This window comes from Asterias rubens, chromosome 8 (genome assembly GCF_902459465.1).
Source record: "Asterias rubens chromosome 8, eAstRub1.3, whole genome shotgun sequence".
NCBI lineage: Eukaryota > Metazoa > Echinodermata > Asteroidea > Forcipulatida > Asteriidae > Asterias > Asterias rubens.
This window is the reverse complement of record NC_047069.1, coordinates 5,649,409-5,664,904: the sequence shown is the minus strand read 5'-3', so window position 1 is coordinate 5,664,904 and position 15,496 is coordinate 5,649,409. Positions and strand designations below refer to the sequence as shown.

The following is a 15,496-nucleotide window of genomic DNA, read 5'->3' as shown; positions in this document are numbered from 1 at the left end:
TCAAAATTCGCTTGGCATAGGCATTTCCGGAAAGTATGAAACATGTTTCAGGGAGCGTCTCAAAAGTTAGACACATTCTGTTAACAAAAGAATGTTCACCGGGGTTATGGGCACTTAAAAAAAAACAATCCCACTGGCATACGCCCACCACCATCGGTTTTGTGCACTTGCACAAGAGTGTTTTTTTCTTCCATTAATCTCTTGCAACTTTGATGACCAATTGAGTCCAAATTTTTACAGGCTTGATATTTTATGCATATATTGGGCTACGCCAAGTGAGAATACTGGTCTTTGACAACTACCAGAGGTGTCCATTGCCTTTTATACACACACAAGACATTGACATGTTTCTTATTACTTTGTATGATTGTGATGAACAGGCTTCTTTGGACCGAGACGCACAGTCCGAACATAGAAGGAAAAAGATTGAGGCACTCAAGGTAAGTGAGATCTCAGTCCCTATCTACCCTTTACCCACTGAGCTAACTGAAAAACAAGTAGTATTAGGAAAGACGCCCCTGGTGTTTGTCTTACTACTCCTGCGTTTAATTTCCAATTGCTGATACAGTCACCAGCATAGAGGGCGCTATTGACCACGAACTGCTAAAGGCAAAGTGTACATTGCTAAAGGTGGTTAGCATTTTTGAGAAAAAAGGAATAATCCCTAGTTGCAGTACACAATTTGAGAAACGTTCTCAGTTTGACGTTTTTACGGAATCTCTCTATCTAAAACCACATTCATTTGAAAGAAATTGTTTCATGAAATGTTAAACATTATCAACAGCTGCGGTGTTTCTTACCATGTAAAGTAGTTATTTATTCATTTTTATTTTTAATGTAATTACCAAAGGTGAACCCTCCCTTTTTATTTTGAGGACTATTTAAATCATGTCTCAATGTCTTTTATTTGTTCAGGCTCAAGCTGATGAGAAAGCTGCCAGATTGAAGGAGCAGCTGGAGAGACAGAGAAGAGAGGCTTACGAGAAAGAAAAGAGATCATGGGAGGATCATGTGAGTCACTCTCCATAGAGTCATATATAAGAACTACAGGGCGCACTGGTGATGCTGCTTGCACAAACGCAACGGGACCGCAAGGGGACACGCATTGAATATGAAGTACACGTTGGAGTTGTTCGCTAGGCAATGCTGTTTTGTCAACTTACAAAATGGCCGCACAAACACACGCTGTGCAATGCTGTTTTGTCAACTTAGAAAATGGCCGCATGCACGCATGCCGGGCCGCGCATATAGCACAGTGCGCCCTCTAGTTAGTATATATAACTCTATGGTCACTCTTAAATCTACCTTGTTCCGGGGGGGGGGGGGGGTGATTAATCCCAGCGGTGATTTTTTTTGCTGCATTTCCTCCCAAAGGCACGCGCTGTTCTTTTCTTCTTCAAATTTTCTTGTGATATATGATTGACTGTTTTTATTTTATTTTTATTCAAGTTTCCGTTATTGTTTAAAATTTCATTATTGCCAGTGCACTGTGTCATGAATCCTCCATGTTTTGTAACTTCATTGACATTGTTTTGTTTGTTTATTTTTGTTTTGTTAACAGATAAACAAGAAGAGAGCCCAAGACGTTAAGAGGTATGTTCGTTAGGCCATGTTTATGGGATTTGTGGCATCGCATGGTGAGGTATCAACATATATATTTGGTTTGCGGTAACACCATGTTTGTATCTACTTGCCAGGTTGATTACGTTCCTTTGAGAACTTGTCTTGCTTTATATTCTACTACCGGGTAGTAGATTTTTGGAATTCAAGCTTCGGGAGACTGGCATGTTTTGTATATTACTTTTATGTTAATGCAATGGACACACATAAAACTATTTTGTGACAACTCAGATGTTTGTATTCCTCATGGACTCACCCTGGTAATAATTATGTTTTTTTAAATATTATCTTTACTGCAGACCTGTAGCAATGCAAGTACGAGGCCCAGCTGCTGCAGGTATGATTTGTTACTGTTGTGCACATAAACAAAATCGAATACACTTGTTGTTTAAGGCAGTGGACACTATTGGTAATTGCTCAAAATAATTATTAGCATAAAACTAGTAATAGGGAGAGACCTCAGATTTAGAATTTGAGGTGTCAAAATCAAGCATCTGAAAGCACACAACTTCATGTGACAAGGGTATCTTTTTCTTTCATTATTATCTCGCAACTTCGACGACCGATTGAGTTCAAATTTTCACAAATTTTCACAAACTTTGAAGGCTAGTCTTTGACAATTATCAATAGTGTCCAGTGTCTTTAAAGGTGCTAGACACCTTTGGTAGTTGTCAAAGACCAGTATTCTTTCATGGTGCATCTCAACAACATATTGGGCTCGATGGGTCATCCAAATCGCAAGAGAATTATGAAAGAAAATAACCTTTTGTGTGTGTTTTGAGAATCTAAAAAAGGCTTCAAGCCTAGAGTTGGTGGATGAGAGCAAATAAATTAATCTGAGCATCATTATTTTTCTCTTGCAGTCATTCCGCTGACTGCAGTCCTTAAGGATGTAGGAGTTGATATGTTGCCAAAGGTAAGAACAAACTGACATTAGTCTATATTACTGAACCCATACTGATCGTGTATCAACCAACCTGTTTTCTTATTGGCTTTGTACGTCAACAAGTATTAAGGTATAAGATAGAATTAAAGGGAAAATGTTTGGCATCCTACCTTTTTGAAAGGAGCGAGGATGTTTGGTCTTTTCTCGTTGATCCAATTTTTATACAAAATTCGCTGCCAGGCCCTTTTTGGGAATTTTAATGAAATGACGTTTTTGTCCTTGTGCCCTTTTGCGCCTTTGTTATTATCATTTTTATTTTTATTGTCTAGATCGCCTTTAGATAGTGATTATTTTTGCTTTTTGGTTATCCGCAGGCTTGTTCTCTGTGTAGTCATATTTTTATTGCCTAATCTTTGTATGTACTTTTTGCCTGGAAATAAATAAATAAATAAATAAATAAAATCAATTAACCAGAATAGAAAATCATAAAGAGGCGAAATGTGAAACATATCATGTTCTTTTTTAAAGGAACACGTTGTTTTGGATCGGTCGAGTTGGTCTTTGAAAAGTGTTTGGAACCGTTTGTTATGAAATGCAAATGGTTAGATAGATATTTTAAAAGTAGAATATAATGATCCACACAAGTATCACTTGAAACTGCGTGGTTTTCCTTTTACCTCGTTGACTCACACGGTCAGCCATTTATGGGAGTCAAATTTGGCCAACCGTGTTAGTTCGTAAGGTAAAAGGAAAAGCACGCAATTTTGAGGCAAATATCGTGTGGATCATTGTATTCTACTTTTACAAAATCTTTCTACCCATATGCATTTTATAAAAACGGTTACAAACGCTTTTCAAAGACCAACTGACCAATCCAAGGTAACATGTTCCTTTAAGGACTCTGCATAGTCAATAAGGAAAAGTAATATCCCTGGCATTGGCCACCATCTCAGAGGATAAACAATTGAACTGGCATACATGTATGCGTCGGGCACAACTCTCAACCAATGATAGCTCTTTATTGACCTCAATGAGGGCGCTGTTTAGGGTTTTGTGACGTCATTTGCAAGGGGTTCTACTGATGATGTTTGGTCAAACCAACCAGATCATTTTAAGACCAAACTTGCAGGGATGCAACTTCTCAGTGGCTGATTTCGCCCCCCCCCCCCCTTTTTTTTCTTTCTGGAGTTTTGTTTTGTAAAAACCGAAAAACTGTTTACTGGACTAGGAAATTTAAGTACAAAGACAGACAGAGCATTGTGTTGTGAGGGAACTTTTTACAGAAATTGTTTTTTTGATTTCTAGGAGAGTGCTGAACTGAAGGAAGAGGCAATTTCCAAGTAAGTGCTGACTTCTAGTAAATTTTTCTTCGTTCAACCCTTATCATTTAAAAACAGGCATTGGACGCCTTTGGTAAAAGTCAAAGACCAGTATTCTCACTTGGTGTATCCCAACATATGCTTTTAAACAGCCAATAAAGGATGATCTCAATATTTCAACTATTACCTTTTTATGGCCGGTTAATAACCTTTTTACTCTCTTTTATGTTTCCTATGGACTCCAGCTATTAGAAAACTGTAATATCTATATATTTGAGATCATCCTTTATTGGCTGTTTAAAATATGCAATTGGTCACGAAAGTTGCAAGGGGATAATGAAATAAAAAACACCTTTGTTGCACAACTTTGTGTGCTTTCAGATGCTTAATAAAAGGCTTCGGGCCTGAAAAATCACCTCGTTACCAAGTACGTTTTCATGCTAACAATTATTTGGAGTAGAAACCAAAAGTTTCCAATGCCTTTAAATCATGCATGTTTTTTTGGGGTGCAGGCCAGCCATACCAGACGAAGAGCAAGGTGGAGACCGTAAGAAGTGGGGTGGTGGAGGGAAGCTCCAGTTAGGAAATCTACCCCTACAAGAAACAGCTTCAGGAATGGAAGGTGAACTATGGTCATATAAAATAAAGTAGTGACAATTAAGATAAAATAAAATACAAAAGTCTTCTTATTTGTTTTATATTTTGTATAACTAAGATCAAATTCATAAGAATATGAAGATAAAAACCGTATGAAGCAACCCAGGTTTCAGAGTAGGGTTTTCAAAGCAGTGGACACTGTTGGTAATTACTCAAAATAATTATTAGCATAAAACCTCACTTGGTTGCGAGTAATGGGGAGAGGTTGGTAATATAAAACATGTTGAGAAACGGCTTCCTCTGAAGTGACGTAGATTTCGAGAAAGAAGTAATTTTCCACGAATTTGATTTTGAGACGTCAAGTTTAGAATTTGAGGTCCCAAAAATCAAGCATCTAAATTAGCATAAAACCTTTCTTGGTAATGAGTAATGGGGAGAGGTTGATGGTATAAAACATTGTGAGAAATGGCTCCCTCTGAAGTGCCGTAGTTGTTCGAGAAAGAAGTAATTTTCCACAAATTTGATTTCAAGACCTCGGATTTAGAACTTGAGGTCTCGAAATCAACCATCTAAACGCACACAACTTCGTGTGACAAGGTTTTTTATTATTTTATTGTTATCTCGCAAGTTCGATGACCGATTGAGCTCAAATTTTCACAGGTTTGTTATTTTATGCATATGTTGAGATACACCAACTGTGAAGGCTAGTCTTTGACAATTACCAATAGTGTCCACTGTCTTTAAAACAAAAGATAAATGAATGTACGCAGGCTTCGCAATCTGAAGCTTTCACTCTTTGTTCACTCTTTGTACTCATAGTTCAGGGTTTTTCAACAGCCTATCACAGCTCTGATCAATCTGAATTGCTAAGCAAACATCAAATATAAACTTATGACATGTCATTTCCATTTAAAAGCTTTTTGTTCTGCCAAAACTCCTCTGTGTTCGTTTTTTACAAACACTTAATAGTTATTATTATTATCATCCACAATGTTTTATGTTTTACATTACCAGCAACTGGTGCTGGAGATATTGTGACAGTGAATACCAATGTCCCACCTCGTGGTGGTGGTGGGGGTGGAGGGGGCTTTGGTGGCGCCGGTAAACCCGGCGCATTTGGCCCCCCACCACCTCTCCCACAAGGGCGTAAGAAGTGGGGCGGGGCGGCACAGACTGCCCTGAATGTTCTCCAGCAGGCTGAAGTAGTGCAAGGAACGACTACGTTGGCAACTACTGAATCAGGTAAGGATGCAAGGTCCCTCGGATCCTCTTCCCAACATCTACTACAAGTACCCCTGTTGACCCCTGGCACGCGCGTCACACGCGGCGACTGATGCCACGCTCACCATGTTGGTGGGCAATTAGGTTTACCTGTATTAATGGCCCGTCACCTAAAATGTGCACTTCACTGCATAACGCAAAGCATAGAGTTATATATTTAAAAATGCACAGGGGAATTGCCCACCAGTTTGGCGCATTAAAGGTTTTTCTGATGACGACGTCAGGTGAAATGGGTCAATAGACCATATCGAATAATCCCTTTGTGGCTATGAAAGTCGCCGTCTTGTTAAGCAGACCATATGCGTGTCTAAACGCGTACATCAATGAAGCACGCAGCATTCCCAGTTTGATTTCTGTGGCACATGCACATACACCCACATGCACACACTCACAGATGAGATGTTTTAGAGCAGGTATTTGAATCGTGGCGTCATATTCAAGTACGGTCTATACAGAGAAAAAACTTAAGGTAAAAGAACCTTTGCCTTCAGTACACCCACCTTTTGGAACTCTGTTCCTGCTACCCTTCATTCTCAGACGAACCCGGATCCCTTCACACTACAACTCAAATCCTACCTGTTTGATCAATCTAATTTGTAATCCTTTATTGTTAAGTTAATTTGAAGATTACACTTGTATTTTGTTCTCAGAGAACTAAAATGTGCTCTATAAGAACGTCTTATTATTATTGAAATTGAATTCAAGCTGCATGTCACCTTAAATCTATGAATATGTCGTCACAGCCACGGTGTCTCGCAAGAATTATGATTAAATATACAAGCTTTGGAGGGTCTAGGTACTTTTTGTAGGACACAAAACACAATGTTCACAGATTTACATACTCACACTATTTGAAGATAATGATGGTAGAAAGCTTCCCTTAAAATATTACTTGCTGAGGTGCTATAGTTTTTGAGAAATGCGTGAAACAAGTCCCGAAAATTATTTTAGCATGTTAAACGTATTTTCAAAGCATTGTTTTACCCAATTCTCAAAAACTACAGCACCTCAGCAACTAATATTTAAAGGTAAGCTTTCTACTAACATTATCTTCGAAAGGTTTAATGTAAATTTGTGGACAATATGTTTTGTGTTACAAAAAGGACCCAAATGCTTAAAGCCATTGGACACTTTCGGTAAACAGTATAATAATAATAATAATAATAATAAACTACATTTATATTTTTATTGTCCAAAGGCCCACGAGTTGGGAGAAAATAACAGGAAAACCCACCCTTGTTTCCGCACGTTTCGCCGTGTCATGACATGTGTTTAAAATAAATTCGTAATTCTTGATATCGAGAATTGATAATTGTTTTAATGTTTTCTCAAAAAGTAAAGCATTTCATGGAATAATATTTCAAGAGAAGTCTTTCACCATTACATTCTGTAAACCCTGTAAGTTATTTGTAAATCTGTGAACTTTTATTTTTGTTTCTGTTCCGAAAGTGTCCAATGGCTTTAAAGGCGTGCCAATGGACTTGAGTCAAATTAAGTACAATGCCATTCAACATGATTCACTGAATAACTTGTGGTCCATTTGTTTTGTGCAGGTGGCAAAGCACTGGGAATCACTATAGTAAAAGACGGACCAAGTCCTCATAAACTACCCATCGTCAAGGGAACTATTACCATTCCAGAGGCAACCAAGACAGGAGGCGACAGTGTAGATGCAGGTAAGCACTCTAAAATGACTTTTGCAAGTCTTGGGTGTTAAACATAGAGGGCACACTCCTGAAGTTGAAGTGCACAGTTTTGTATCATTCACAGGTAAAAAGCATCGTAGAAGCCCAAGCATCTCAAAAGTGCAAATCTTGCTGCGTATCTTGCTGCGTATGCAGCGAGCGGAGTCTGAGCCAGAGCCCAAGCCGAGGTTTGAGAAAGACCCCTGGAACCACAGAAAGTCCCGCTTTAAGTCATAGACAGCAATAATTATCGAAGTCTTGTATAGCGCACGCATCTACCAAACAAGGTATTCAAGGCGCTTAGTATATACAAACTTTCAGAAAGATAGGTTATTTATTGAATTTTGATGAATTCTGAGACCCAAATATGTAGCACCTTATAAGGGTTTACAAGGTGCTATGGCCCATACAGCAGCCACAGCCAGGAACCCCTTCTCTTTTCGATAAGTGCACTGGGTTCTTTTACATGCGTTACACAACACTTTGGACCAATGGCTTTACGTCCCATCCGAAGGACGAAGCAATGGTTAAGTGTCTTGCTTAAGGACACAAGTGTCACGGCTGGAGATTCGAACCCATACTCTGCTAATCAGAAACACCAGAGTTTGAATTCGGTGCTCTTAACCGCTCAGCCACGACACTTCCACTAAATCAGACTGTTTTTTCAGAAGTGGTGAACAATGCTAATAAAAGTGCTATAAACCCAGTATTAATTACACATCAATCTTTGTGTATATTTTCCTTAGGTGATATTGAGACCATTGATGCAGAGGTCAAGGAAGCACAACCAGAGGGTGAACCTGATGTGCCTAAAACACGCTCAGCCTGGGACAAGTCTAATCGCTCTGCTTCGGCGTCTCCTGGCACTGCTTCCTCACCCAAAGAAGGTAAAGCAGAAATGTACAGTGCAGAGATCTTTGCATTTCAGTTCGATTCAGTTTCAATTCAGTCAACATTTATTTCCATATTGGTGAAAAAAGGAGAATAATAAACAAATTAGGTACAATTATTTCAGTCTAAGGCAGTCCAGTTCAGGAAAAATAATAAATGAAAAATGGAATGAATACAATATAATGTCATGTACACATGTATACAGAGCAAACCAATATGGGGACATTTACAGAAGCCAGAAAGGCTTGTTTTGAAATGCCTGGAAAATGCATCCGACGAAAAAACTAAAACTAAAATGTAGGTGGTATAATAACAATAATGAGGAAGGAGTTTTTTGAAGAGGGAAGACATGAATATTAAACCAGTCCACAGATAATCTTGTTGTGAAGCCAAGAAAAGCAAACTTAATCACTGTACTAGCCAAGAACCCTATGGAGAGAAGACAGGGAAGTTTCGGATTTAGATGTGGGAGGAAAACCCCAATGAATTATTCCATGGGAAAACCCATGCAGCGCTAAACAGTTGTATGAAGTTGGACCCTGTTTTCTTGCAAACCCTTCTAAAATAAAAAAAATTAAATAAATCCCCGCAATTGTTATGATTTTTGTTTATAAAAAAAAAAACAGATGCAGAGCAAACATTAAAGGCCCCATCGTCCCCACTGAAGCCGACATCCCCGTCCAAACCATCTGAGATTACTCAAAGTCCGAGAAAATCCCCAAGACCTGACGAGAAACAATCGAGTCCCGTCAAGACAAAAGAATTTTCTCCAAGGAAGTCTCCCAGCTCCAGCTCCTTGGAGAAGGATGCGGATGAGACCAAGACGAAGGATAGCAGCGCCAGCAAAGAGAAACAATGTAAGTTGGATTTGAAACTTTGCATGGTGGCAGTATAATAAGGTGAGGTTTGCGGTAACTCCACATGAAAATCTCTTATTGAATACATCTACATTTATATAGGATTACATGTAAAGCAAGCAAACGGTTCCAAAAACCAAAGGTATAACCCTTTATCATGGTGCAGCCATCTTGAATTTCTCCCACTGATATCAATGTTACCAAACCGAGGCTGGAAGAACAAAATAGTCTGGTTCCTATTTGCAAAATGATTATTAGCATTCATTATTGTTATTCAATTCACATGACCAAGATGGAGGCAGTTTGATAACGGTCTATACTTTGCCATTAAAGAGCTGAAGGGGGTTCGGGTGGTCACAGGACCGAATATGCCACAAGGAAAATGAACGCTCACTCCATTTGCGAGTTAGATTTAGACAATATCTATTACATGGACTTGCTACATGTAAGTCAAAAGGGGGAAGTAAAATTTGAATTCCTCAGATTAGAGAGAGTTGCTATTTCACTTGCTTTTGGGGGCAAGGTTCTCATAGTTAGGTAAAAGACAGCAAACACTCGTGCACTATTCTAGAATGAATGTGGATGACTCAATGGTACCATTATTTCATTAGTTTATTGTCAAAGACAGTTTGTTATTTTTGCAACAAATAAAGAAATAATATGCACTCAGAGATACATAATGTACACTAAGCTGATTTCAAAATGCACTGAACCCAGCATTTCATCATCTTCTTCATTTTCATTCCATTTACATCTCCTTCCATTTATTGGTCATAACTTACTTTACTTTCCTCTGTTGGTAAAGCCATGGGTTTGTTAATTCTTTGTCTATAGTTTCTTTTGTCAACTGTTTCTTATCCAAACTTATGCACTTGAAATATTCCCCATAAAGCAGCGCTGTTTTTTTTCTTCATCAATCGAATGGGCATAAATTGTATCATTCTTGTCCGACAAAAAGGTGTAATTGTTGCTATTTATTATTTTCCCCCCTCAATTCTGTGCTTAAAGGTGAAGATCAACCGAGTTCCCCAGTAACCCAGACCGGTAGTGCTACCCATGTCGTCAACAGATTTTCTACCCCGACCAAACAATCAGGTTCCCCTGCAACAGGTTCTTTAACCTTAAGCACCCTCTCAGCCATCCAAACCCAAATTCCTAAAAAAAGTAGTTATTTGGGTTCCGAAGATGGCTCTAATACCACAAAAACTCAAGAAGGTGCTAGAGATATGTCTCGTGCAATCTCAACCGAGCCCAATCTCCGTAAAACTCCCCTCTCACCTCAACAAAACAACCTCAAAGCACCGATCCCCTTTGATGACCAACTAGATAGCCCAGATGATATCTTGATCCTAGATGATCCCACTGGAAGCCCAGTACAACCCGTATCCAGCCCTTGTAACTCAAAACTTAACCCAGATGCACCCATTTTTGAGCCCATGAGTCCCGTTGATGCTTGGGGCACGCTAAAGCAAGAAACAAAGATTGCTGCAGGAGGTATGAACAAGTCTGAAGAGTGCAGCTTCTTAAAGTTTGCAGCTAACAGTTTTGCAAGTTGTTTTTTACCCAAAGCCTTCCATTTTGCTTTTCATGTTTTGCAGTGGCCTCACTTTTTTAAAGATTCACCCAGCCTGATTTTTATTTCATTAAAAGTGTTGCAAACTTGCTTTTCTTTTCTAAAATTGTGTACATTCTATGCAGACCTGATACTTAGTATAGACAATTGCCTCAATGCCTCTGGTCATTGGGCCGTATTCATAAAAAAAAGCAATTGCTTTTTCTAGGCTTTTGCGTACATCTTTATACTTTCTAGGCTTTTGCGTACATCTTTATACATACATCTGTATAAAGATGTAAGCAAAAGCCTAGAAAAGGCAATTGCTATTTTTTATGAATACGGCCCATTGCCTTTGTGCCCCCTTAAAATGCCCAATTAGAAATTTAAACTTTCTTAATCGATGGGTGGCTCATGCCTAAAGCATTTGCCTCTATCACTGTGGCCCTGGTTCGATTCATGGTAGGGGACATAACCAGTAGAGTTGTGCATTGTGTTTCTCCCATGCCACAACGGTTTTCTCTGGGTCCTCCCACTATCCTCCCTCTGGAAAAATCAATCACTTTGATTTCATTTATTGTTCAAATGCTTTCTTGCTAATCTCTGTTCTTCTTAACCTCACAAGGCTCATTGTTGTTATTTGTTGCAAGTATTGTATCAACTCAAACTTGTTGAAATTGTCCTCATTGTATCATGGATTAATACACAACACACGTCCAAACAAATCTTACATTATGTGTGAATGTTTGTGCTGCACTGTGTTTCTACTTTAACTTGTATTTTGCAAGATCATTCAATACTAAAAACCATAATAAACTTTAATCATTTTCATCTCTCTTTTTGAGATTTTGTTTCTTTCGGCACATTCACAATAGACTAATCAACTTCAATACCAATTCTTGTTTATAGAAAGATTAAACTTCAGTTGTTGAAAGGCTTTCCATAACAAAATTTTGTTATTAACTGCATAGATGCTAATGAATATTTTGTTCCCCCCCCCCTCTAATTTTGCTGTTTAACATTTGTGTTTTGTAAGTGCAACTTTTTACAAGGCATTTGTGACCTGAGTAATGTGTTTGAATGGTCAAACTTAATTATGCATAATTAAGTTTTTAAGTGAAAGGCAAAAAAATCTCTTGTTATATGGTTGGCTTCCATGTTTATCCATGTAACCCCACAACCAAACATGTCCTGGCCCCAATTTCATGGCTCTGCTTACCGTAAGCACAGAATCAGCGCTTACGGAAGCAGGGAATTCTGTGCTTACGGCAGGCGAATTTCACGGGTTAGCGACGAATTTTGGCTTCTGCGCGTGCGTACTCCATGTTCCTAGGCATTCTACGCCTACAAGGCTAGCGCAGAAATTCGGCGCTTGCATGTAAGCGGGGAATCGTGATCAAAAGCATAGACTTTGGCGGTAAGCAGAGCCATGAAATTGGGCACTGCAGTCTAGTGTTTTTCCATAAACCAGTAGTACTTTACAATCACTATACATCATACTTACATTTTGCTCTTCGGAAAATATTTTAGCATTATTGCTATTTATCTTTTGATATTGTAGCTCTCGTGAGCCAAGTGGAGTTGGATAGTGATGAAGACAATGAAGAAGACCAACCACAGTGAGTATAAAACTTCAAAATTAAAAAATGTATTGGTTTTTGAGAGATATTTCTGGCTTACACAAGGCCGGACGGCCACTCTAAAAGATTTGGGTACTTTTTCTAACACGAAACACAATGTCCACAGATTTACATTAAACTTACATGGTTTGAAGATAATGATTATACAAAGCTTATCTTAAAATACTAGTTGCTGAGGTGCTGTATAGTCCAGTCAATCTATCAGAAATACTGGCTTGACCTGGAAAAAAATGCAGTCCAGCTGCAGTATGACTGGACTAGTAGTTTTTGAGAAATAAGTAAAACAGCGTCATGAAAATACATTTTTAAAAGCTAAAATAATTTTCGTCTCATGATCAGTGAGATGAAAAAAAAATTCATGACATTGTTTTACTCATTTCTCAAAAACTACAGCTCCTCAGCAACTAATGTTTTCAGTGAAGTTTTATACTATCATTATCTTCAAACTGTATAAGTTTAGTGTAAATCTGTAGACATTGTATTTTTCGTTCTACGAAAAGTACATAGACCCTTAAGGAAAGGGCGAAACTTAACTGGTTTGAGCTTTGGACCAAATTAATTGTCACTAAGGGGACATTGCCACCTATTCCTGGGGCTGAAACAGGGGAACCCCCTTCTTAGTACATAAGGATGTCAGATGGGTATCAACCAATAGGAGCCTAGCTGGTATGGCAGAATGCACTACCTTTCTATTTGTTTACGAAGCAATTACGGTTAAAGGAATTTACAGAATTGGTTTTTGCTAACAAAACAGTTGCTGGCAGTGTAAGCACTTCATGTAATCCACCATATACATAAATTGACAAACCTGTAGAAGTTTGAGATCGATCGACCATCTGGGTCGCGAGAGAATAGTGAAAACCAAACACAAATTTTGCATTGCATCGATGCCATAGTAAAAATGAATAAAACGCTCACTGAGCGATAAACTCCAAACGCGAAGATAGATTATTTATTTTTCACCAAATATGACATTTTAGACATAAATATTTCAAGGGATGTTTTCAACTATAATCATCATTAGACTGTGTAAGTTTTATGTAAATCTGTGATCTTCACGATTTTTGTTTCTTACCAATTCTGTAACGTTCCTTTAAAGACACTATTGGTAATTGTCAAAGACCAGTCTTCTCACTTGGTGTATCTCAACATATGCATAAAATAACAAACCTATGAAATTTTGAGCTCAATTGGTCGTCGAAGTTGCGAGATAATAATGAAAGAAAAAACAACCTTGTCACACGAAGTTGTGGCTTTCAGATGCAAGTTGATTTTGAGACCTCATCTAATTCTGAGGTCTCGAAGGTTTTTTTGAACCCACCCTCTGCTGCTGACAACACCAAAGCTTGGGCACGGTGAACTAGACTGCTCTAGTTTTCCCAGCCTTCCCTAAACTCGTTGAACAAGCAGAAAGCCTGGTTTCACGCTCAAATATTTGTAATGCAACACTCTCCTATACTAAACTAATTTTGATGATGCTTCAAATTCCTGTGATTGTTTTTAATCATTGGCTGATAAATCAATCAAATCTAATGTAAGATTTTTCCGATCACCTCAGATATGACGATGAAGCCGCGGATAGATCAGAAGTCATCGAAGGACTTGAAACGGGAAACTTTGACACTGATGCCAGAGTGAGATACAATTATGTTCATTATTCAATTTAATTTTTGAAATTTCATACAAGTTTGAATTCCAGCACATATTTGATTCCATGGATTATTGGAGAGTTTTGACAAAAGATTGACACAAGTGGTTGGTTAAGATGGCAATACAGTGTTTCAATATTGCACAGTTGTAGAGCGTCTGAGTAGCGCACGTAGTCATTACCAATAATAACTATACATGCGCGCTTCTGCACCTCCTCCAGATCATTGCACTGCTTGCTTGAAATAACACCTGACCATGCGGGTGCAGTGTACTCGAAATGACAAGGGCCCAATTTCATGGCTCTGCTTATTGTAGGCACAGAATCAGCATTTACCGAAGCAGGGAATTCTGTGCTTACAGCAAGGTTATTTCCTGGGTTAGCGGCGAATTTTAGCTCCTGCTTACACAGCTAGCGTAGAAATTTGGCGCTTGCACGTAAGCGGGACTAATGATGGTTAACGCAGAATTCGGCGGTAAGCAGAGCCATGAAATTGGGCCAAGATCATTTGTTCTTAGATAATGAAACTCCAACATGTAAAACTGAAACTTCCTTCTTCGTTTTCTCTCCATTTGGGTTCTTGACTGTATAGTGATTAATTTTAATTACTTTTTTCTTAGAGCCATTGGCTTCACAACCAGAATTAATAAATGAAACATAATGAGCTATAATTTAAATGTTGGTATCAGATTCTGCGGACATGCTCGCTGCCGGACCTGAGCAAGCTCTTCCGCACCACCCTTGCCTTGAACCCTTTCTATGAGGTAGAGAAGCAGACCATGGAGATTGCAGCCAGGACCCTAGAGCTGGAGTTGGCTGATCTTCAAGTTCAGGATGTCGATGATGATGATGAAGAAGAGGAAGATGATAGCAATGAAGGATGCGATGATGTCGATGGCAACGATGCTGGGTAAGGACAATTCATATTTTGTTTTAAATTATTTTTTCAAGAGACGCGATTTCTCTGTTTTTAATTTGAAATCCGTTTATGAAGAAAGTTGCCCCAGATTGCAAAGTAGTACTTTTTAAACCAAAGATAAATGCATGTCAGTAGGCTTCGGACTACCAAGCTTTTACGCTTTGCACTCACAGTTTAGGTTTCTTTTGTCAACAGCCTGTCACATCCCTGTTTGTCTGATTTATTATTAAAATACTAGGAATACTAAGCACCCAAATGAGCTTAGGTAAAAACACTGTAATGGGCTTTGATGAGCCTTCTTGGTTTGACCATAATCAACACACATTGTTATTATTGTTGTTAACATATTGTTCAACTTTGACAGTGTTTCTTTACTGTTGTGTAGTGATGAGGCTGATGTAGATGACGATGACGACGATGAGGAATACAAGAGTCTAGTGGAATCCATGAAGAGCATTCTAGAAGCTGCTGGTAAGAATCTTGAGACGCCTTTATGGCATCTTCCATCCTTTTTCTCAACGTTTCTAAGGTCACCCAGATCTAACACTCTGATAAAGTCAGGCATGCAACTCTTCCGCGGATCCGCAATTTTTTTCATGTT

At 38.6% G+C, this 15,496-nt stretch overlaps 1 protein-coding gene across 3 annotated transcripts in view; it reads left to right on the top strand.

Moving 5' to 3' along the window:
* The window catches only part of LOC117293415 (serine/threonine-protein kinase Nek1-like), a 44,592-nt gene that overhangs the window by 24,516 nt on the left and 4,580 nt on the right, over positions 1 to 15,496 (top strand). For 2 of the 3 annotated variants that reach the window (XM_033775737.1, XM_033775736.1), the window contains exons 22-37: positions 381 to 440; positions 916 to 1,011; positions 1,562 to 1,593; positions 1,920 to 1,957; positions 2,484 to 2,536; positions 3,812 to 3,846; positions 4,338 to 4,447; positions 5,437 to 5,664; positions 7,257 to 7,379; positions 8,135 to 8,275; positions 8,906 to 9,136; positions 10,145 to 10,630; positions 12,250 to 12,307; positions 13,887 to 13,962; positions 14,666 to 14,886; positions 15,281 to 15,366. In XM_033775737.1, the coding sequence (XP_033631628.1) occupies positions 381 to 440; positions 916 to 1,011; positions 1,562 to 1,593; positions 1,920 to 1,957; positions 2,484 to 2,536; positions 3,812 to 3,846; positions 4,338 to 4,447; positions 5,437 to 5,664; positions 7,257 to 7,379; positions 8,135 to 8,275; positions 8,906 to 9,136; positions 10,145 to 10,630; positions 12,250 to 12,307; positions 13,887 to 13,962; positions 14,666 to 14,886; positions 15,281 to 15,366 (2,074 nt within the window). The remainder of the gene's footprint in view (positions 1 to 380; positions 441 to 915; positions 1,012 to 1,561; positions 1,594 to 1,919; positions 1,958 to 2,483; positions 2,537 to 3,811; positions 3,847 to 4,337; positions 4,448 to 5,436; positions 5,665 to 7,256; positions 7,380 to 8,134; positions 8,276 to 8,905; positions 9,137 to 10,144; positions 10,631 to 12,249; positions 12,308 to 13,886; positions 13,963 to 14,665; positions 14,887 to 15,280; positions 15,367 to 15,496) is intronic. The other variant, XM_033775738.1, reaches the window with a different exon arrangement.